This window comes from Pygocentrus nattereri, chromosome 18, assembly GCF_015220715.1.
Source record: "Pygocentrus nattereri isolate fPygNat1 chromosome 18, fPygNat1.pri, whole genome shotgun sequence".
Lineage (NCBI taxonomy): Eukaryota > Metazoa > Chordata > Actinopteri > Characiformes > Serrasalmidae > Pygocentrus > Pygocentrus nattereri.
In genome coordinates, this window is record NC_051228.1 from 11,573,055 (window position 1) to 11,595,786 (window position 22,732).

Sequence of the window (22,732 nt, forward strand, 5' to 3'; positions counted from 1 at the left end):
CGCAGCAATGGCCACTCAGAGTTGCGAGTCAGTCAGCCTTTAAATGTCTTGTGACTTGACTCAGACTTGAGAAAAATTTTAGCTTGAGAAAAAAGCTACACCAGTCTAGACGGAATAAATTAGGTCTACCAACCTTACTGTGGTAAATGAGTTTCCCCATTGCTTACAGCAGGGTCAGGTTTGACACACCTCCAAATAATGAGCCTTTAATTAAGAGATTTTGTGAACAATTTTGCTATTATGATATACAGTTTGCTTTTCTGAGCATCATTTGTACTTAGAACTGTACTTCAAGATTTTAAACAGCAGGAAATTGCATGTTTTGTTAAGAAAAGAGAGCAAAATTATGCTTGTTTGATTGGATTTAGAGCAGGGCAGAACGTGATGTTTTTAGGTGTAGCACAGTAGTAGTTTGTGTCTGTGAGTCAGAATATTGTGATGCATGTCATGAAACTGTCTGTGTCATAATATGACATTTTGCCATATCGCTCAGCCCTACCTATAGAAAAATCATGCAGTCTGATGGAGAGAACATCGTGCTACACACAGTAAATTTCGTTTCAATTGAAAAAGGCAAGGAAAAAAATATGTTTTATGTACATATACATTTGCTTTAGCCTATCCCAGCGGTCATTGGGCGGAAGGCAGGATACACCCTGGACAGGTCGCCGGTCCATTGCAGATACTTGCTATACAAAATTATTTACTTATTTACAAAATTAATTACTTTTTTCTTCTTCTTTTCAAACACTGCATTTACTGCTCTGCGATGGACTGGCGACCTGTCCAGGATGTATCCTGCCTTCCGCCCAATGACCGCTGGGATAGGCTCCAGCACCCCCTGAGGGAGAAGCGGCTTAGAAAGCGCGTGTGTGTGTGCGCATTTACTGCTTGTATTTCTGTCCTTTCTATAATGAAAGGCTACTTATTTAAAGATGAACCGAACATGTTTTAGTTGGGGGTTACTTTAATATAACGCAATACCCAAGTAAGGCTCGACTCTCAAGAATCTCAAGACTTGGGTTCCTGAGAATTTGTTTTGATCTCTGGTGTCATAAGGCTGTTTCCATCTTGGTGTATCTACAAGAACTTGTACATAACTATAACATGTTTGTGGTTTTAGGTGTGATAATGTTACAGGAGCTGCTTTACAACATAGTATCCATCAAGGAACAGAGTTAGGAGAGTCAGTGCATCAGCAGTGCCAAAGCAGAAGCATAGATATACAACCCCTCTCACCTCAAGGTGCAGTGGAGTCAGCTACAGAGATCTCTGCCATTACATCAGGATACATTACTGATAGTCAGAACAGTCTGAGTGGGCCGGATTTCAGCTGCTGCAAGGAGGAGAAACAGGCAGAAAGGAATAGCACTACTCCACCTACTAGCAATGAACGTGATGGGGCTATGACTAAGCTAGGTACTGTAGTACTCCACTGTTGTGATTGTAATGACGCAACAGAGGATGACTTCTCTGAGGTAGCTGACTATGAAGGAGGAACTGAAGTGGACCTTGTGGCTGTCATTAACTGTGATTTAGACACTGAGACCCCAGTGCTGGTGGTGGATGTCAGTCCAAAAAACCTGGATCACTCTAGGTATGAGATTAAGTAATTTAAATAATTGATAGTCTGGAGAAGCAAGTTATTATTTTGTGGGTTTTGTATGTTATGTGTTGTCAGTTCTGTATATAACTTAACCACTGCATTAGTAATAGTAATTCAGCAGGCTTTCTGATGATGATAACCTTCACCTCAGTCCAGGGGATGTAACCTGCCTGTATGTGGAATGCTCCACACCATCGGCACAAAGTTGGAGATGCCCTGCCCCAGTAGAGGATGCAGCATTAAACAGCATCAGCAGCAGCACCCAGGTAGCCCACCCCATCACAGCCATCCCCTTAAAGGGCCATATGTGTCTTTTTTTTTTTTTCCCTCCACGTCCAATACATGTGTGGTTTTATGTATCAAAAACTATGATAATTCTTTTATATATGACCATTTTCCAACCTCTTAAGAGTTAAACAGGCTGTTCCTGTTACTGTGCCTTTATGACTGATACATGTAAATCATCTCTGTTCTGATTGGCAGTCCTGAATTGGCTCTTGTTCAAAAAGTAGGCTGAATCACTTCTTATAGATTCATAGTGAATGGGTGGCATTAAGCTGATACATGCTGAATAGGCGGATACGTGAAATGTGTTAGTTTTTTTGACATCTCAGTCAGTTCAAAACTGTTTTTGCAGCTTAAAGGGAAAATTGTATACATGTGATCTTTTTACCAAGCTATCACTTGAGAAGAGAATGGTTTGACAAATAATCAAATTTTCACAATTTTCCACTTACTCGAGATGCAGTCGATGGGCTGAGTCATGTTAGGAGTCCAAATTTTGCTTCTTTCTTGAAGAACTGGATTGAAAAGACTAACATTCCTAATAAACACTAGAGCTCAATAGTCAACTAAATAACCCTAATAGTTTCTGTAAATATACATTGACCAAACTTCTTTCAAAGTGCTCAAACCACAGCCAGGTCTTCATTAAAGCTATGCAGACTTGCCGATGCTATTTGGACCCAGTATGACTTTCTGTAAGTTATAAAAATGAACAAAACTGCAGGCAGCCAGGAAGGTTTGGACAATAGAGTCTGTATTAACAGAGCACTTAAGGATTAGAGGTGCTGATGTAGAATCAGTATTTAAAAATGGCTGTCATAATTACCAAGGAATCTGATCCACCAGTCCTGCTTTGTGAATACCAGCCCTAGTGTTGCCTGAAAGGGTTTCCCATAGTGGTGAGTTTTTGTTCATTTTTATAGTTTCCAGTAAGTCTTGCTGTGTTCTAAATCAAATTGTCATGTCTGCACGATCTTAATAAGACCTGGATGTGGTTTAAGCAGGTTGAGAGAAGTTTCCATTAAGTATTTTTATAGACGTTGGGTGACTATTGTGTTCTAGTGTTTGCTAGCAGTGTTAGCTTTATAACTCTAGTTCTAAACGAAACAGGCAAAATTTGGACATGTCTTGGCTGATTGACTACATCTGCGTTAATTGGGAAGTTGGAATAAATAGATTTTTTTTGTAGAACTCTCCCCTTAACATCTGTGGAATTACATTATATACATAATTTCATGTCGCCTTGTTATTTATTTATTTATTTATTTATTTTTCTTAAATTTTTTGCATGTAAAAGAGAATGTTTATATATGGTTTGATGCAACAGGAGGAGTACGACTCATCCACGAGTCGTTTGCAGCGTTTACTGGCAGAGTCTCAACAAATGGTGGCCAGTCTGGAACGCTCTTCTGGAAAATCTCTGAGCCCCACCCCGAGCCCCACCTCCCACTGTAACTCTGTTTGCAGCCTCTGCGTTAACCATAACAATGGCAATAGTCACAACCACTCCCAGTCCCCCAGAAATAGCCAGGAAGAAAGGGTAAGTGTTGTGATTCTGCATAGTATTGTAGATGGAAAACACTTCTTAGTTGAAGAATTCCTTCATAATCATTCAGTTTGAAACTTCCTGCTTTAATGTTTCAGCAGGCTGATGAATCTCAGATCCAGAACGTTCAGCAGTGCCTGAGAACCAAGTCAGCTGAGGACATTAAAAACACCCTGACGTAGCCTCTGACATGACGTGGACATCACAGTGCACTGTGGGGAAATATACAACCATGCAGCATTCCTTAACACTGCCAAGCCATTTTACTGCACCTATGAATAAATCAGGTTTAAGCAAAACAAAGATGGATATTTCATTTGAGATACATTTTTTACTTGTGAAAATAATTGTATGGTAATTATTTAACATTTAAAATTGACACTTTAACACTCAAACTAAACTTTTACTGTTTTTACTAAAAAGGGGAGCTTTTATTCTGCTTTGTAATAAAAAAGAAAAGAAATGTATGAGCAAGGCTCAGCTCTCTTACCATGTGGACCAAGTATTACTCATTTATAGACCATTTCCTACAGCGTTAAACCTGTCCTACAAGATGACTGAATGGTGCTCCTTGTTTTGTCATTCCTGTTTCACTGTCATCAAACCTGTTTGTGAAAGAGGGTGAACTGCTCTGTGAGATCTGAGATTTTGAGACTTGCTGGCAGAGTGCTTTTCACCTCCACGCATGAGGATGCCATCTTCTATAATTTAACTCTCTCAAGCTCCTTGGCTATTGTAAAACCTCAGGACTTACATAACCTTCAGCTCAGGGAGTCCGACACAACACCAAAGCTATTTTGGTAAAGTATAAATATGTTGCATTGAAATTTTGGACCAGTTTTAAGCTTGAATGTGTACATTAATGTCTTATTTTTGAGAGAAAATTTGTTCTATTGAGATGTATAGTTAGTTTTTTTTTATGCAACTGAAGGTATAACACAATTTCTCATAAAATATATCTTTATACTTTGTCTAACTTGTTTTTTTTATTGTTTTTTTTTTTTGTCTGTTAATGTGATCAGTAGATTAGCCTAAAAGTACAAATCCTGTTGGAACTACAGAGCTACAGCAGACCGTAGTATATCTAGCACCTATCAGCATGGAAGAAGTTTGTTAGGCCATATTTTTTCTCTTTTATGAAAGAATTTTGACTTAAAAGGGGAACGCCACCAATTTTTCAAAAGTGATAAATAATTAAATGGTTCAGATGTAAACAAAGTTATTTGTTTACATCAGAGTGGTTTGGTGTGAAATGCCCTGTTCTAGAGAAACTGAAGAGAGAGTCTGAATTGTTCCCAGAGGTGGTGATAGGAACTGGTCCTCTGAAGGGTTTAATGCCACGGAAAGCTCCCTCACAGAAAGTTATACATGCTGCCTGATGTCTGGTGAACTGTTTTGTGCAAGTTTTGCAAGAAACATTTGGCCAAAAATGTACTTTTTTGGTCCAGTCCTGGCGGAGACGTACCTAGAAGAGTGTTTTAAGGCAATACAGTACACAAAGGAAACTTATTTTTTAGATTTACCACTATTTTGCCATTATCAGCATTACATATGAAAAGTATATGTAGGCTCCCTGGTGGTTTAGGGTAGTAAATAAAATTACTTTGTGCGTTAGACCCCTGGTTCCTGTCACTACCACTGTAAAAAAATCAGTCTGTAAGTTTCTCTTCACTTCACACCAAACCACTCTGAATGAAAACGTCTCAAGGCCTGAATTTTTCAGCAATTTTGAAAAGTTGGTGATATTCCCCTTTTAAAAATAAGGTGCTTAAGAGGGATGAAAGATGTGTTGGCAAACAAGGTCTGTCACCAACAAAACTGAATGGAAAATAAGGAACTAAAAGTGAATTACTAGTATTTGCCTCACAAATGTACTTGATTATTAACATTTGAAAATTACGAATCTACCAGAATCTTTACTGAATACTCCTCTGGTAAGCCTGAACGTTTCAGTGACTTGAAAAATAGAAACAAATAGTTAAAAATTTTGACTGAATTGCCCACAGCACGATTAATTGACACCGATTTCCCCTTAGGTGTTGAGAATTTTATTCCTCACGACTGAACAACACAATGAAATAAGGTTGTAAATATAAAGCTAACCGGCTAAAAGAGGCACGGGGTGCAACACTTCGACTCTACAGAGATGGTTGTGGATTATCAGAGGTGCATCAACTCATGAAGTAGCAACTAGTCTGACTTGAGTTTCATGACCACTGATTGTTGGTGTGCATGTAACAGGACCGACAAAATGTCTTCCAAGACGAAGAGTGAGAAAACAGACAAATCTGAAAAGGCTCTGGCAGCGGAAAAGGAACAGTTTGTCAAACTACAGGTAATGAATAATCCTGAGCAGTCCAGAGTACACTGAGAAACAGTTTTATATATATAGGCCCTCTCCATCAGCAGAGAAAAATATATAACCATTTACTAAGTGAAATATCGCCATAATTATGACTAAGCATCTGTTTTTTGTGCTAATTTTCTTGTAAACATGAGAAAATAAATCATTATGGTGTAGTAAATCATTATTATGAGATACTCATAATTATGAGATGCTAAATTGTAGTTATGAGACTGTATGTCAATGATAACAGTCATGAGGTTCTAAGTCATGATTATGAGATACTAAGTCATAATTATGAGCTAGAATCTTAATGAGATAGCAAGTCATAATTGTGAGATGCTAAGTTGTGGTTATGAGATTGTACTTCATAAGAGTCATGAAGTTCTAAGTCCTGATTGAGATAGAATCTCACTGAGATAGCAAGTCATAATTATGAGATGCTAAGTCATAGTTTTGATATTGTAACTCATAATTATGAAATGATAAGTGATATTTATGAGATAGTAAACTGTAATTATGAGATTCTAAGTCATAATTATGAGATAGCAAGTCATAATTATGGAAGACGTAATGGCTACATTAATATATTTTTTCCACTGGGAGAATACTTTATGCTTTGTTGTTACAGTTCATAATGACAGTTCCCTGTCCTGGAAGGTTATTTGAGCATTAGAATGTGATTTCTGGCCACTCATTCCATAAACCTCAGCCTACAGACACATTTGTAGACATTTCCATTTTGAAGCCCAGTTAGATTAGAAATCCGAAATCTCTTTTAAAAGCACTGGATGATATTCAAATCATTCATCTAATTAAAAAAAGTGTGTTTGCACATCCCTGGACATTCAATAAGACCCAGTGTTGGCTAATGTACTTCATTCTGTTTTAAAGAACTGTTGCTGATTTCTCGCTTCACAGCTCCAGAGCATTGGAAAGTCCATCACCACTGCTGAAGCACCGATAAAGGAGAAATATGCCCGCAGTATCTTTCAGATCTATGGCTGTTTTCCATTCTCTTTATTTCAGCTCTATTTTCTATCCAACTTGCTTAGGAGAAGCTTTCAGGGTCAAACCTTGCTGAAAGGACCAACACCGTACTAGCATGAATTCCAAGCTGATCTGTCAGAGTCTATGCTGGTCTTATGCTGGTTTAACTGGTCACCCAGCATGGTCATGCTGGTTGTTGGGCATACCAGCATCCAAAACACCACGTATGCTGGTTTTGCTGTTGGCAATAATATTTAATATATAATGTGGCAATGGCAATAATATTTCTGCCATTTCTGCCATATCGCCCACCTCTAATTACAGGTGTAATTCCATTAAATTCCTGCCCAAAAAAGGATTGACACTAACCTAGAGCACTTAAATCATAGCTGACGTAATTAACAGAGATTGAGAGATTGCTGTCAAAGTGGTCATTACTTAACATTAGTGCAGAGATCCTGTTGGGAACACATAAAGAAGGTGGAGCTGTAACGTTCTGGTCTCATGTTGTGAGCTTACCTCTGGCCAGCAATGCCATCCTGAGCTGGAAGTTCTGCCACATGGTGCACAAGCTCTTACGGGATGGTCATCCCAACGTGAGTCCTCTCATTTGATCCAAATGGTTGTGAAATGTAAATAATGCTCAAAACTGTATGATTGCGAAGGCCAGTGGTGATGTAATTTGCCATGACCACTTTATTCTTTCCACTTTCAGACCGTGCGAGATAGCCGTGGACACGTCCCCAGTATTAAGCAAATGGGAATTTTATGGGTAGGGAAATAAAAGTCTACGATTAGAAGTAATTAAAGGTTCTTTATACTGATTATTATTTTATTAGTAGCATATATTTTTAGTATATAGCATTGATCAAGATGTGTTAATAGTGATACAATATTGTTTTTGGATATTTAAGCACTTGACAAGCTTAATTTTGTCCTGTCTTGTGTAGGGAAGTCTCCATGACCGATATGGCCATATCGTTGCTCTGTATGCGAAGTTCCTGTGCATCAAAATAGACTTCCACTGTAAGGTGAGGCTGTGCAGAAGACTAAGTTTCAAAATTGAAGTCATTTTTCCTGAATGTGAAGAGCTGACTCTTTAAAACATAGACTCATGTTGGCTGTTGTTGTTGCAGCACAAAGAAATTCCAGCAAATCTTGAAACTCCAGATGAGGTACTTGAGAGGACTATTGCAGTAGATATCAACAAAGTGTGAGTACTTTCTTCAGTTTGCCATTGGACCTGTTAATTATAATTATATTGGATAAAAAAAAAACATTGCAGTATAAAGAACTTTGATCTTCCATGTTCAGGTTTGAAACAACTGGTGAGGTGCTTGACTACATGGATGCAGCACTTTTGCTACAAGAAACGGGTAAGTTCACTTTATCACTCTGTTATAAATCAGCATAAATTGCTGATGCTTAATTTATTGGATGTTAACTTCCATTTTTGCCTTAAGTATTTCCCTATATTGCTGTGCATGTGATGTAGTCTTCAGACAACTTGAAACCAACTCTACAAGCTCGACCACTTCAGTGGGGCAGTGCCGTCTGGCTCCTCTGGTCCTGGTCATCCAGGACTGCAGCCCCCTCTATCACTACTTGGTCAAGCTCCTCTTCAAGCTGCACAGCCGTGAGTAGAGTCCATTTTATGCCAAAGTTGTCCAGTTCTTTTGAACTTTTATAGTCAAGTCCAGCACATGTCACTCTAATACCTAATATACCAAAGTTAGAAATAGAAATAAAGTTGCAATGCAGACCGTATTTTGAGGACTATGACAATAATTGTGACATGTCACTGCTGTAGTGGCGAAAGCTATTGGTATCACTGTCGGAGAATGATAAAAAAAAAGTACTTAGTTTAGTTAAAGGTGCTCCATAAGTTACTGTTTAAATTGAGCTTACTCAAAAAACTAGTGAATCCAGCTGTCACATTATAGCTGAAACTGCAAAAATTCTGTATTGGGTTTTTGCTCAATAATGATTGCAGCTGTGAAACAGCCGAAATAAACAATGAAAAGATAAACATTTTATGAACACAGTTTTCAAATATGATTTTCATTCAGCACAGGTAGATGTTCTTTGTGTAAGTGCAGGCGTTGCTCTGTGTGAGGATGAGGAACCATTTAATCACAGGTCACTCAGCAGAGTTAATTCACCTATTCATTCTTTCTTGGATACAGAAATTTAGGTCACTTTCCTTCTGAGCAGCACACAGAGGCTCAAGTCATATTGTATGATGACTTGAGACTCGACAAAATCAACAAAGAATTGCGACCCAACCTTGACTCGAACACCAGTGCCTCAGACTTTCATGACTCAGAATGACTCCAGACCCAAAATGGAAGAAACAGTGGGATAGTTTGACTTCAGAATGGACTCTATACAGCTGCTTACTTTTCATGTAAATGGATTTGTTTTCTCGTAAATGTTATTCACAGCAGCATTGCCAAATATCTGATACTGTGCTTATGCTCGGCATATTTTATTTCAGAAGAGAAGTGAAGCGTTTAGAATTTAAGTTCAGCTCCATAAGTTGGAAACAGGCAAAGCGTATTATTAACATTACTAAATATTAACATTACAAAGCCGTTTGTTATTGACTGTGTCAGCCCTTTGGCTGTACAGCCTTCTTTGAACTTGTTTGCTTTCCATAGGTGTTGCTTGGTAACTTGAGTGTCAAGACAAGAGACCGACTTGTTACTTGCAGCTTAGTGACTTGTTCCCACCTCTAATGGCACAACTCCCTAACTCCCTAATCTTCAAGAGGTACTGCTGTAGTCTAAATCAGGGCCCTCCACAGTCAGCACTGTGGGGGCTGGTTGGTAGTCATAGTCACAGGCTAGGGACTGGCAAAATCGGAAACTCATGAAATCCAACAACAAAAAAATCACACAATTTTTATCTAACTGAGATGCTAATAATGATAATAACTGAGATGCTAAAAATCTCAGAAGGAATTTTGACTAAACAACAAGTCATGTACAAGGTTGATAATGATGGGTTCCACCAAGTTTTCAACATGTTAAATACTAGAGTGCACTGTAAGTCTCCAGCAGGGCATACTTGTTTAACATCCAGCTGCTTAGAAATAGCACCGAACTGTCATTCACTTTATTTACCATCTATAGCTTTGAATAAACGATCACACGTACTGAATAAGTCTTTTGGTTGTATGTCAAAGGTATACCAGTGGACGCTCTGCTAGGACATCGGGAGCGATTCCGCAACCAGTTCGACAAGTAAAGACTATATTTGCCCCTTTATCATACTCTTTGGTCTGCAGACTGTTGAACTGAACATGTTTTGGTTCTGTTTATCCTCTTCAGTCTTACCCAGTTCTTTGAGAAAGCCAGAGGCATGGAATTCTTCAAGACTATCATCCAGATTCCTGACCTTCCTGATGTGAGGACAACAATTTCTGTCACCAATACTCATTATTCAAAATGCATCATTCTGTAGATTAAATAATTGTAAGGGTTCAGCCTGCACCGCCTGCCGTCAGCAGAGGGTGTCGGCAGCAAGGCGCCCAGCCCGTGCCACCTGTGGCCGGCAGAGGGCGACAGCGGCTAGGTGCCAGCAATTGAGACTAATTTGACACACCTGGAAGCCCTCGTATATAATGTGCTGGCAAACGCCAGTGTTTGTCACACCTTTGTAGAGGGGGTGACCGGTATGGCACCGGTATGGAGAAGAGAAAAGAAAACAAAAGGAAAGGAAAGGAAAAGAACAGAACAGAACAGAGAAAGATCGGAAAAAAGAAAAGAAAGAAAACTGCCCCAAAACCAAAGGGGGAAAAGAGGGCTGAGAGAAGGAATTGCATCAAAACTGAAAAATAAAACAAAAGAAAGCCAAGCCTCAAAAGGAAAGCAAAATCAAGCAAAGCCTCCCAACCGCCATAGTCATAGTGGCAGCGTCTTTGTGTTTTCATTTTGTTGATTTTGCCTTTCTAAGTAACCTTTGTTTGAGCACATTGTCTGTGACGTCTCTTTGGTTTGCCCTTTACGTCTGCGTCACTTTCCACCTTCCTCAGATCACCTTGACCATCATCACTCGCTCACTCATGTGGTGTAGCGGTAGCGCTGCGGACCGTCGACCATAACAGCGACGGTTCAAACCTTGGTCCGGGCGCTTCTTTGGTAGCGGCGGACACTCGCATGCGTCAGAGAGACCTTGACTGGAGAGGTGGTTAACACACTCCTGCCTCCCGTCCCTTCTGGCACTCCTCTCCAGCCGGCCCTCCACCTAGCAGGGGATCTACCCAAGCCCATGCAACTGGGGGGTGCAACTTTCGTTGGTCCAGCGAAGTCCAGAAGGCTTTTGAGGAGGTCAAAGCACAGTTAATGTCCCCACCGGTTCTCCAGTTACCCAATCCTGGGGAGCCGTTCGTCCTCAAGGTAGACACCTCAGAAGAAGGCATAAGGGCCGTTCTTTCCCAACGGCTAGGCCCAGCCAGGAAGCTCCACCCCTGTGTATTCTTTTCCCGCTGCCTTACCCCGGCCAAACACAATTACGATGTCGTAGACAGGGAACTTCTGGCCGTGAAGCTCACCTTGGAGGAATGGAGGCACTGACTTGAGGGGTCCAAACATCCCCTCGTGGTTTGGATGGACCACAAGAACCTGGCCTACATCCAGCAGGGAAAGCAGCTCAACCCTCGCCAAGCCCGGTGGGCGCTGTTTTTCAGCCGCTTTGATTTCCTGCTGTCCTATAGGCCAGGCTCTAAAAATACCAAGCTAGATGCTGTATCCAGGCAATGGGTGCCTCTGGGGTGTGACCCCTCCCCGGAGCCCATTATTCACGCTCTTCAGATCTTGGCCCCTCTCCGTTGGAAGCTGGAGACTACCATTAGGGAGGCCCAGTGATGGGAGCCTGATCCTGGGGGCAGCCCCCCTGGCAAGTTGTATGTGCCCACATCTGTACAGCAACAAGTGCTACGGTGGGGACACGCCTCGCCGTTTACAGGCCACCCAGGGGTGGCTAGGACCCTGGACTTCTTGCACAGGCGGTTCTTGTGGCCGAGCATGGAGAGAGACATCCGTGCCTTTGTCGCGTCTTGCGAGACATGTGCACGCTGCAAGGCACCTTGGTCATAGCCCCAAGGTCTCCTCCACCCACTGCCTATCCCTGCGTGACCATGGTCCCATGTCTCCTTGGACTTTGTTACGGGCCTGCCTCCTTCCAAGGGTAGCACAGCCATCCTGGTCCTCGTAAGACCGCTTCTCCAAGGCATGCAAATTTGTGGCACTGCCCAAGCTTCCATCTGCCAAGGACACATCGGAGCTCCTCCTCTAGCATGTGGTCAGGGTACACAGGATGCCTAGCAATCCTGTGTCTGATAGGGGACCCCAGTTTGCTAGCCGTTTTCGGAAGGCCTTCTGATGGCTCATGGGGGCCTTTGTGAGCCTTTCCTCTGGCTTCCACCCAGAGTCCAATAGCCAGACCGAATGGGTCAACCAAGACCGAGCCTGGACTCTGCGGTGCTTGACCTCCACTAACCTCCCCTCTTGGGTGGAGAACTTACCCTGGGCAGAATATGCCCACAACACCCTCCGGCATTCGTCCTTGTGCATGTCGCCCTTCAAATGCCAGTTTGGGTTTCCTCCGCCCATGTTCCCCAAGGAAGAGTGTGAGGTCGGGGTTCCTGCTACTGAGCAATTCGTGCAGCGTTGCCGGAGAGCGTGGCAGAAGGAAGCAGGTGACAGACCGTAGGAGGCATCCGGCACCCACTTTCCGGCCTGGCCAGCGGGTCTGGCTTTCAGCCAGGGACCTTCCACTCCATGTGGAGTCCAAGAAGCTGGCCCCTAGGTATGTGGGGCCTTTCAAGATCGACCGGCGGGTGAACCCTGTCTCGTACCGGCTGTACCTTCCACCCTTCATGCACGTCCACCTGACATTCCACGTGTCCCGCCTTAGGCTGTTCCTTTGTGGGACCTGGCCCCCAGCACCGTGTCTTGTGGCTGGCTCCCCGGCTTACACCCTACGCCGCCTCCTGGACTCCCGCCGTGTACAGAGTGGTGTCCCATACTTGATGGACTGGGAGAGCTACGGGCCTGAGGAGCGGTCCTGGGTTCCGGCGTACCATATTCTGGACCCAGATCTCATCAGGAAGTTCCCGCGGGCATGAGCCTGGGGACTTCTGGAGCTGTCCCTAGGAGGGGGGGTCCTGTAAGGGTTCAGCCTGCACCGCCTGCCGCCAGCAGAGGGCGACAGCGGCAAGGTGCTGGCAATCGAGACTAATTTGACACATCAATAGTAACAATAATAACACCAATAGTAATAATAATAGCTGATGTTTATGATATTTAGACTTATATAAATATATTCTGTTCTTCAGTAATTGCTGGCATGTGGTACTAAACTTATATGAATATGTTCTGTACCTAAATAATAGCTAATATATGCTATTTAAACTTTTCTCAATATACTCTATACCTAAGAACATGTATGGTATTAAACCTCATATGAATATGCCCTGTACCTGAATAATAGCTAATGTATGGTGCTACTTATATGGACATGGTATATACCTAAATAATAGACAATTTATAATAGATAATGATATTTAAATTTCAATATATATGTTCTAAGTAGTAGTTGATGTATGGCAATAATACTTGCCCTATACTCAGAGAATAGGGAATGAATATGCACCTAAATAATAGCTAATTATTAATCTGGCTATTTAAACTTAAATGAATGTTTACAGTCCCCTCCAAATTTCCTCCGAGCGGCTTCATTGGCTGACCATGTCAAGCCAGTGGTGGTTCGCAATCAAGAGCTGCCTGATGATGATGACACAGAGACTCAGCTGGATTTTGGTGAAGCCCCTGGTTCCCAAATGGTATGACTATTTGAACTAATTTAATCATGACAGCCTTTTTATTAGAATTTTAAACACTGACATACTGGTCATAGTTTCCCTGACAGTGTCATAACTCTGTATTTTTTTATTTCATGGATAGTTCTATGCATACAACCAATATGACCCACCAAATGATGTACCAGTGCAAAGGTAATAGACCTGGATTTGAAGTGGTTTGGTTTTTTAGCATTTCCATCCAAGATTTCTTCTTTGGATTTCATTAACCAGTTGATCCTGTTCTCAGGGAGACTGAGGTAGACTCTTTGAGGAGAGAGCTGGAAGCAGTGAAGCCCGAACTCCAGATGTTCAAAGCAGAGGTAAAGTGTTTGTGTGCATATTTGTATTTCCCAGTCTGTTTGTTGTTTTATATGGTTAATATGTAATTTGGTATAAGGCCAATGGACTGTATGTTATTAGTCTCATTGTATGCCAGTAAGCCAGATTTCAAGGTGCAAGGAAAACTGATGACCTGCAAGTAAACAAAGGTATGGAATAAGCATATGACCAAATATAGGATCCAAAAACCTCACACATAATAAAGTAAAGTACATATCAATACTGTAAAGGGTAGCAACGTTTTAGCTGGAATGTCAATGGAATATCAAACACTTAGGCAGGGAAGCACCAAATAATAAATAAAATAAAATATAGAAACTGAATATTTAACTGAACTAAATCTACCTGGATTAGCATTAGAATTTAGAACAACTAACCAATTGCTCTTACACACAGTGGAATAGGACCTCTGCATTTAACCCATCTGTGCAGTGAAACATCCACACACACATAAGCTAGGGGGCAGTTAGCACACTTGCCCAGAGTGGTGGGCAGCCCTATCTACAGCAGTCTAGGCAGCAGTTGGGGTTTAGTTGCCTTGCTTAAGGGCACTGCAGTCATGTCCTGTTGGCTCAGGAGATCGAGTCAGCCACCTTCCCCTAAAACTTCCAGAATCCAAAAAACTGATCATCAAATATTGAAATAAAATGAAATATTCAAATTGAAACAACCAAACCCAATAATTTTTAAAGTGTTTGTCAGTAATGGTATCCTATCATTGTGCTTCCCTGCTTATCATCATATACAGTGGGGCAAAAAGGTATTTAGTCAGACACTGATTGTGCAAGTTATCCTACTCAGAAAGATGAGAGATGTCTGTAATTTTCATCACCGGTACACTTCAACTATGGGAGACAAAATGAGAAAAAAAAAAATCCAGGAAATCACATTGTAGGATTTTTAAAGAATTTATTTGTAAATTATGGTGGAAAATAAGTATTTGGTCACCCATAAACAAGCAAGATCTCTGGCTCTCACAGACCTGTAACAACTTCTTTAAGAAGCTCTTCTGTCCTCCACTCGTTACCTGTATTAATGACACCTGTTTGACCTCGTTATCTGTATAAAAGACACCTGTCCACAGCCTCAAACAGTCAGACTCCAAACTCAACCATGGCCAAGACCAAAGAGCTGTCGAAGGACACCAGAAAGAAAATTGTAGACCTGCACCAGGCTGGGAAGAGTCAATCTACAATAGGCAAGCAGGTTGGTGTGAATATATCAACTGTGGGAGCAATTGTAAGAAAATGGAAGACATACAAGACCACTGATAATCTCCCTCAATCTGGAGCCCCATGCAAGATCTCATCCCGTGGAGTCAAAATGATCATGAGAACGGTGAGCAAAAATCTCAGAACTACACGGAGGGACATGATGAATGACCTGCAGAGAGCTGGGACCAAAGTAACAAAGACTACCATCAGTAACACACTACACCAAGAGGGACTCAAATCCTGCAGTGTCAGGTGTGTCCCCCTGCTTAAGCCAGTACATGTCCAGGACCGTCTGAGGTTTGCCAGAGAGCATATGAATGATCCAGAAGAGGACTGGGAGAATATCATGTGGTCAGATGAAACCAAAATAGAACTTTTTGGTAAAAACTCGTCGTGTTTGGAAGAAGAATGCTGAGTTGCATCCCAAGAACACCATACCTACTGTGAAGCATGGGGGTGGAAACATCATGCTTTGGGGCTGTTTTTCTGCAAAGGGGACAGGACAACTGATCCGTGTTAAGGGAAGAATGAACTGGGCCATGTATCGTGAGATTTTAAGCCAAAACCTCCTTCCATCAGTGAGAGCATTGAAGATGGAATGTGGCTGGGTCTTCCAGCATGACAATGATCCCAAACACATCGGTCAGGCAACGAACGAGTGGATCTGTAAAAAGCATTTCAAGGTCCTGGAGTGGCCTAGCCAGTCTCCAGACTTCAACCTCATAGAAAATTTGTGTTTAAGTAGGAGAACTTGCACAATCAGTGGCTGACTAAATACTTTTTTGCCCCACCTTAAATAGCATTGGTTCATCGACATTGTTATGTAGTGCACTGACTTGAAGTTTAATTAAAAGTTGTGCTTGTACCTGCCTGTAGGCACAGCGCGCTGTGGTCCAGCTGAAGGAGCAGGTGAATATGCTGGAGGCAGAGCTGGAGGAACAGCGCACCCATAAGCAGATGGCTCTGGTGGAGAATGAGCATCTCCGCATGGAGGTGGAGGCTCTCAGGACGCAGAGTGCAGTGGCTGCCAGCCTACAGGCTTCAGCAGATGATGCAGGCAGTGAGTGCCTGACAGAGAGTTGTGCCTCTTTTCTGTCTTATGGAAGCTAGCGCATTTTTACATAATCAGGATGCTCTATGGGAGGAGTGTGTAAGATGGTGTTCACACTGTATAGTTGAATCTTGTATAGGGGAAGGATAAGGGAAGGATTTGGGGAATCATAAATGATTGTTGAATGAAATGACACTTTATTATTTGTAAGTGTATCTGGGAGGTTTATCTCTTTACTCTTTTAGAATCTAGAACAGATCCTGTTGTACTGAATGATAGACTAATATCCCTATGTGTGGATGTCCCTGTGGCTTTCCCTCTCACTCTTCTGTCTGTGTTACAGGCCGGGCTCAAACCGCCCAGATGCATTTCTCCCGGCTTAAAGAGAAACACGCTGAGCTGGTCACCAGACATGCCGATCTCATGAGAAAGGTACTTGATCTTTAATGGGTATCGTCTTTCTAATGAACACTTTATAATCTGTGTAGGGGTCTTTCCTCTTGTCCTGCGTAACTCTCTGGTTTGTTTTTCAGAATGCAGACATGGTGAAGCAGCTATCCAGCACTCAGCAAGCCCAAGAGGAGTTGTTCAAGACCAAAGAGCAGATGGCGCAAGAGCTAGAGCAGCTCAGGCAGGAGAAGTACACAAAGGTGGAACTTCCTTATAACTGTCAAATGTCACTGTTTTGACATGTCACAACCATCACATGCAGTCAGTAGCCTACCATGTGGTACTTAGAACACAGGTCCCAAACTTAGCACCCCCTGCATTGTGCTTCATCTCACCCACTTCAACTAATTAAGGGCTTGCTAATGAGTCAATTAATTGGGTTAGGTAAATTGAGAGCAAAAATAACACGAAGATGTGTAGGGCAGGGGGTACTCCAGGACCAGGTTTGGGAACCACTGCCTTGGAACCTGAAGTGAACAGCTAATGGCTGTCAGAGAGCTATGAATCTGCAGCAGAGCTTCAGTGCAATAGGTCAGATAAACTGGAAAAAAAACCAATGAAAATAAAATAATTACAAAAGACATTCTCTTAATTTGGATTGATTTCAAGCATTAACTTCTGATAGTAAATATCCTTTTAATTTGAATAATAAACAAATTCAAGGACTTCTCTTAGCTCTAAGGAAAACATTCCCAGGCCTGTGTAAGTTTTACCAATTAGCATGGATCCTAAAGAAGAGAGAGTCAATAAAAATATGATCAACTTATGCTAACCATAATTTTTTTATGATGTTTTCAAATTATATTTTAATATTAAAGATGGCCTATTATGTTCATTTTCAGTGTTTATAATGAACATTTTTATTGTCTACTAGAATAGATTTACATGCTTCAATGTTTCAAAAACATTATTTTTCTCATAGTGTACATCTTTATTCACCCTCTGTCTGAAACATTTAGAGTTCCTATGTCTTTAAGCTCCTCCTCCTGATGAGTCCAATGTGCTCTGATGGGCCAGCTTGCCCACTCTGTTTGGACTGGTCAACTGCCAGAGCAGATGAAAGTGGTAGAGGCATCCTGCTACAAGTTCCGCCCCCTTCTTGCAGTCTGTAGACAGACCCTTCCTTCCTGAGCAACTATAAACATTGCTGTGGCTATTCCTACAATGGCGTTGGTTCTGCTGTATCAATTTGAGCCAGAGTCCAATCTGAGCAAACTGGACAAAAAAAAAAAAAAAGAAGCAGTTGCTATGTATTACGTGAGGGTGTGCTAAGCTTGCTGGCAGGCAGGCAATAAGGATTGTGTTATGAGATTGCATCATCTTGTAACAAAGGAAAAGGGCTGGAATTCCAACTATTATTTTCAAACTTTTATTTGTTTTCTTCGTCTAACAATGTTTAGTCTAACAATGTTTAAATAGTTTATTGACTTGATGAATGCTTCAATAGACTGTACAGGCAAAATAAGGCACTATGCACTATGCATATAGTGGCACTATGAATTTATTATCAAAAAATACCAAAATTCTCAAATAATGATCAAAGGACTATGACATTGTGGCGAGGAGTGAGGAGGGGGACGCATACACTGAGATAAGCGACTTTTATTAGGGACAAATACAGGGTCATAGCCACAACGGTCCAGGGTCAAACAGCCAACACGGAGAGAAAGAGGGACAGACATGACAAAAATGAAAACAGGATCAAACATACAAACAGTACAACCAAAACAAAGAACAACAAAGACCAACACAGACCAAGGCAAACACAGGGCTTATATACACAAGGGTAAACGAGGAACAGGCGGGAACACAGGTGGAAACAATCAGGGGTGGAGTCACGAAACGAGGGGGCCGGATTAAAAAACCAAAACAAAGAACACATAGGCTAAACCAAAATACAACAGAACACATGGACAAGACTGGGCGGGGCCAATTGTGACAGACATATGGCATGTGGCCTTTTTTTGTCTGTATTTTTGCCCATTTTTATAGATAACATTGTTATACAGTGTCAAATACTGCATTAGGCAAGCATACTTGAGATTACTTCACCGCTTGACTCAGGCACTTGATTTAGGCGTGTATTCCACACAGTTCTTATTGGTGGTCATAAGCTTTCATTACTTTTATCTACATTAGTCGTGTAGCTCCAGCACACAGCTAAACAAGCAAACTTCAGACTATTGTTTTAGTGCCATTTAAGAAGCAAAGAATTATGTAAATTTTTTGCATAGCATTACTGTTTAAACATTTGAACATATGTGATTTGCTTTGTTATTATGTTTAGGCTGAAGATCAGAAGGCAGAAATTGTGCGACTGAAGCAGGAGCTGCAGAGTGGGAAAGCTGAAATAATGCAAGTTCAGACTGCTCTGCAGAGCAAAGAAAAGGTTTGTCCCAGAGTCTCTGTATTATGCAGATTATGCAGTCTTCCACAAAAGTTTATACGTCGCACTCATATTCCTGCCCCACGTCTTACAGTCAGGAGGCCAGCTGAGCAGTGTGTTGGCGGGGCTCCAGACGGAGAAGGAGATGCTGCTGCGCTCTATGAAAGAGCAGGAGACTGAGCTTGCTAACTTGCGCCATGCTGCTCAGCTGCACCAGACCACTCTACAGCAGGAGAGAGAGAGGAGCCAGAGTGAGATGAGCTCCCTGCAGAGCCAGCTGCAGGACAAAGTAGGTACAACACCTGAATTACAAACTGAGAAACTGTGAATCAGTTTTATTTATCCATTCACAGAACTGTGCAAAAGTCAGAGATCATCCTTCGCTTACTTCATTTCCTGTCCAAATGACCATTAAGTGCAATTAATATATTTGCTAATTTTGCCCATTTCCGTCAGGTGAACAAAGCTGCTTGATGCTTTTGCCCTCCATTTTTGCCAGCAGTGCGTTCAATTTTGACCTATGTTTATCTAACAAATCTTTAATCTTAATGACAAAATAACATAGTATTTTCTGAATGTTTTGATTTAGTATGGCTTAATTTCTTAAAATAATGATACATCATGAAACAATTACACATCCTCAAAAAGTACAGACTCTGTAACAAAATGGCTGTTGCATTTTTATGTTGAAGCAGCTGCCGGTGCTGGCTAACCATTTTGTGTTGTGAGAAGTTTGAGATGCCAAATTTTGACAAATGGGGGATTATATTGTTTATCACAAGCAAAAGCAAGCAAGGGTAACCCATAGGTTTCACTACCTGCTTGGAAAGGGGGATGCGGGAGGGATATTATGTTGGTTGCAATCTGTACCCTCACACTAGATATGACTAAATCTTGCACACTACTCTTTTATGTCCTCCCCCATCCAGACTGGGCCATGATTAAATTATTTGTTAAATAATTGCTATGACAAATATCGACAGACAGTTATTTTGTCATATTTATACATTTGTAGCTTGAAATGTAGCTAAAAAAGTTCTATTTAGTATTATTTTGCCTTACAACACCCTGCATGAGGATCTCTGCAATAATTGTGTTTTAGAAAAATGTTTTAGGTCAAAACCTTATCTCAAAGGTATCATAAAACAATGACGTCATAACTTTTTGTGAGGAAGCTTTTACAGGCATTAAACACTGCAGATGTCCAGTTACCACCACTGCGAACAATTTGGTAGTTTTCTCTAAAATAGAGTATTTCATATCAGACCACTCCAAATGACTTGGTGTACATCTGAACAATTTAATTGTGCAGAACATTGGAAAAATCTGTGGAATTTCCCTTTAATGTCATTGTCCTGGGGTGAGGGATAGGAAGAGAATGAAATGCCACCAAGCCAACTTTAAAGCAATCACTGGTGTACCCCCTGTTACTAGGTTATAACCTTTTATTCCCCATTTGGCAATTAAACCTGACACCTTCCAGTCCCATCCTGTTACAGTTTCTAATATTTTGCCCTATTTCATTGAGCCTTATTCCTGGCCAGTAGTACACTAAACAGAAATGTACTTGCAGTTTATCACAGCTAAACTGCCAGTCTTACCAGCTAGGCCACCACGAGTAGGCAGTGTCTACCCTAAAATACTAACTGGCTGGGAAAGTGACTCAGTATGCGCTTCAACAGGTGTGCCGGGAACAGGAGCAGCAGTTGGAGCTGGACAAACTGAAGAGAGAGCTGGAGTTAAAAAGAGCAGAGGCATTTAGTGCCCAGACTGCTCTGCAGAGTAAAGAGGCGGTAGGTGTTGCTGTATGAGTAGTCTATCTCTCTGTCTCTTACACATGCACAAAAAACACACGTCAACATTTGCTTGAATCCTGAAGATCCTACAGACAGGCATTCCAGCATAAAACTAGCATCTAATATGTTATTTGTCATGTGAAATTTGTAGGGCAGCACTGTGTCTCTCCATCTCATCAATGTTCTGTCAGACACTAACCAAGGCTTATAAATACATCTGTGCTGTTCCTTTCCCTTTCAGTAAGAGAACTGAGCTAGCTAGCTAGTAGCTTATTTTTGACCATTTGTATATATAATTTGTACTTTATTTTTAGATATCTATGTGTGTTTATACGCTATATGGTCAAATGTGGCACCCCTCTCAATTATTGAGTGCACATGCTTCAGCCACATGCGTTGCTTACATGCATAAGAAACTTCATGAAATAGGTTTTCATGGCCAAGCAGATGCACACAAGCATAAGACCACTATGTGGAATGCCAAGCAAAGTCTACAAAGTATGAGAGCACTGGACTCCGGACTCTGTGGAATGATAAACCACACTTCACTATCTGGCAGTCTGATGGACGAATATGGGTTTGGCAGATGCCAGCAGAACGCTACCTAACGCAATACAAGGCCCCAAGAGAAAAGTTTGATGGAGGAGGGATAATGGTCTGGGTCTGTTTTTCAGGGTTTGAGCCCTTAATTTCCAGTGAAGGGTAATGTTAATGTTACAGCATGCAAAGACAATTTTAGACAATTATAAGCTTCCAACTTTGTGGCAACAGTTTTGGGAAGGCCTTTTCCTGTTCCACCATGACTTGTCCCAAGGTCCACAGAGAGATTGGACAAGTTTGGTTTGGAGCTCCAGTGGCCTGCACAGAGCCCTGATATTTAACCTACCGAACACCTTTGGGATTAACCAGAATGTCAATTGTGAGCCAGGCCTTTTCATCCAACACCAGGCCTTCTCAAATTCTCTTTTGACTGAATGAACACAAATTCCCACAGACACTCCAAAATCTTGTGAAGAGAAGATCACAGAAGAGTAGGGGCTGTTATAGCTACAAAGGAGGGAGGGGCAACTCAGTGTTCAATGATTTTGGAATGGAATCTCCACCAAGCTCGTATGGGTATGATAGTTAGGTGTCCACATACTTTTGGCCATATAGTGTGTCTCATCCTAGTTAACCTAAACTGTTTTAGACTCCACACATTATTGTTAGTATTACTTACTGATTGAATTTATGTTTAATTTGACTGTTTTTACTGTGTTATCTGTGTTGTAGACAGGAGACCAGCTGAGCAGTGTGTTGGTGGGGCTACAGGCAGAGAAAGACATGCTGCTACGGTCTTTGAAAGAGCAGGAGACTGAGCTCGCTAACCTGCGTCAGGCTGCTCAGCTGCACCAGACCACTCTGCAGCAGGAGAGAGAGAGGAACCAGAGAGAGATGAGCTCCCTGCAGAGTCAGCTGCAGCAAATAGTCAGTACAAAAGTTCAGGCACTCAGAGAATCCACTGGCACTTAAAGATAATCAACTTGGTTGTTCAACATCAGTCATTCCCTTTTCATTGTGGAAAAGCACAATTTAGTGTTTTCCCTTATCTAATACCCAAGATTCAGTAATGGAAGAACTGTGAATAAGCTGAACTACTTAAACTGGCCTTCTTTTGCAAGAGACTCACCCAAAATGCTAGCGTTACTAATAGTGAAATAAAGTGTCTTATATTTCACTGACTGTTCTGCAATATGTATACCAACAGCTACGGAGGGAGCAGGAGCAGCAGTTGGAGATTGCCAGACTGAAACGTGAGTTAGAGGAGAGGAGAGCAGAGGCATTCAGTGCTCAAAGTGCTCTTAACAGTAAGGAAATGGT

At 41.6% G+C, this 22,732-nt stretch overlaps 2 protein-coding genes across 4 annotated transcripts in view; both read left to right on the forward strand.

Moving 5' to 3' along the window:
- ccdc62 (coiled-coil domain containing 62) overlaps positions 1-3,740 on the forward strand; it is a 15,363-nt gene extending 11,623 nt beyond the window's left edge. Inside the window, exons 11-13 of one of the 3 annotated variants that reach the window (XM_017681667.2) lie at positions 1,758-1,872; positions 3,219-3,431; positions 3,539-3,740. In XM_017681667.2, the coding sequence (XP_017537156.1) occupies positions 1,758-1,872; positions 3,219-3,431; positions 3,539-3,619 (409 nt within the window). In that variant the 3' untranslated portion in view covers positions 3,620-3,740. Of the gene's footprint in view, positions 1-790; positions 1,873-3,218; positions 3,432-3,535 lie in introns of those variants that run through there. The other 2 variants (XM_017681666.2, XR_005131831.1) reach the window with 2 other exon arrangements.
- A 152-nt stretch (positions 3,741-3,892) lies between these two features.
- Positions 3,893-22,732, forward strand: part of LOC108410541 (huntingtin-interacting protein 1-related protein-like) — a 32,974-nt gene continuing 14,134 nt past the window's right edge. Inside the window, exons 1-22 of the mRNA XM_017681664.2 lie at positions 3,893-4,237; positions 5,679-5,772; positions 6,703-6,766; positions 7,225-7,367; positions 7,487-7,543; positions 7,722-7,802; positions 7,908-7,984; positions 8,086-8,147; positions 8,267-8,407; positions 9,959-10,016; positions 10,104-10,179; positions 13,484-13,618; positions 13,740-13,789; positions 13,884-13,956; positions 16,066-16,249; positions 16,584-16,672; positions 16,774-16,890; positions 18,978-19,079; positions 19,171-19,365; positions 20,759-20,869; positions 22,145-22,339; positions 22,620-22,730. Of these exons, the coding sequence (XP_017537153.1) occupies positions 5,689-5,772; positions 6,703-6,766; positions 7,225-7,367; positions 7,487-7,543; positions 7,722-7,802; positions 7,908-7,984; positions 8,086-8,147; positions 8,267-8,407; positions 9,959-10,016; positions 10,104-10,179; positions 13,484-13,618; positions 13,740-13,789; positions 13,884-13,956; positions 16,066-16,249; positions 16,584-16,672; positions 16,774-16,890; positions 18,978-19,079; positions 19,171-19,365; positions 20,759-20,869; positions 22,145-22,339; positions 22,620-22,730 (2,205 nt within the window). The 5' untranslated portion in view covers positions 3,893-4,237; positions 5,679-5,688. The remainder of the gene's footprint in view (positions 4,238-5,678; positions 5,773-6,702; positions 6,767-7,224; positions 7,368-7,486; positions 7,544-7,721; positions 7,803-7,907; positions 7,985-8,085; positions 8,148-8,266; positions 8,408-9,958; positions 10,017-10,103; positions 10,180-13,483; positions 13,619-13,739; positions 13,790-13,883; positions 13,957-16,065; positions 16,250-16,583; positions 16,673-16,773; positions 16,891-18,977; positions 19,080-19,170; positions 19,366-20,758; positions 20,870-22,144; positions 22,340-22,619; positions 22,731-22,732) is intronic.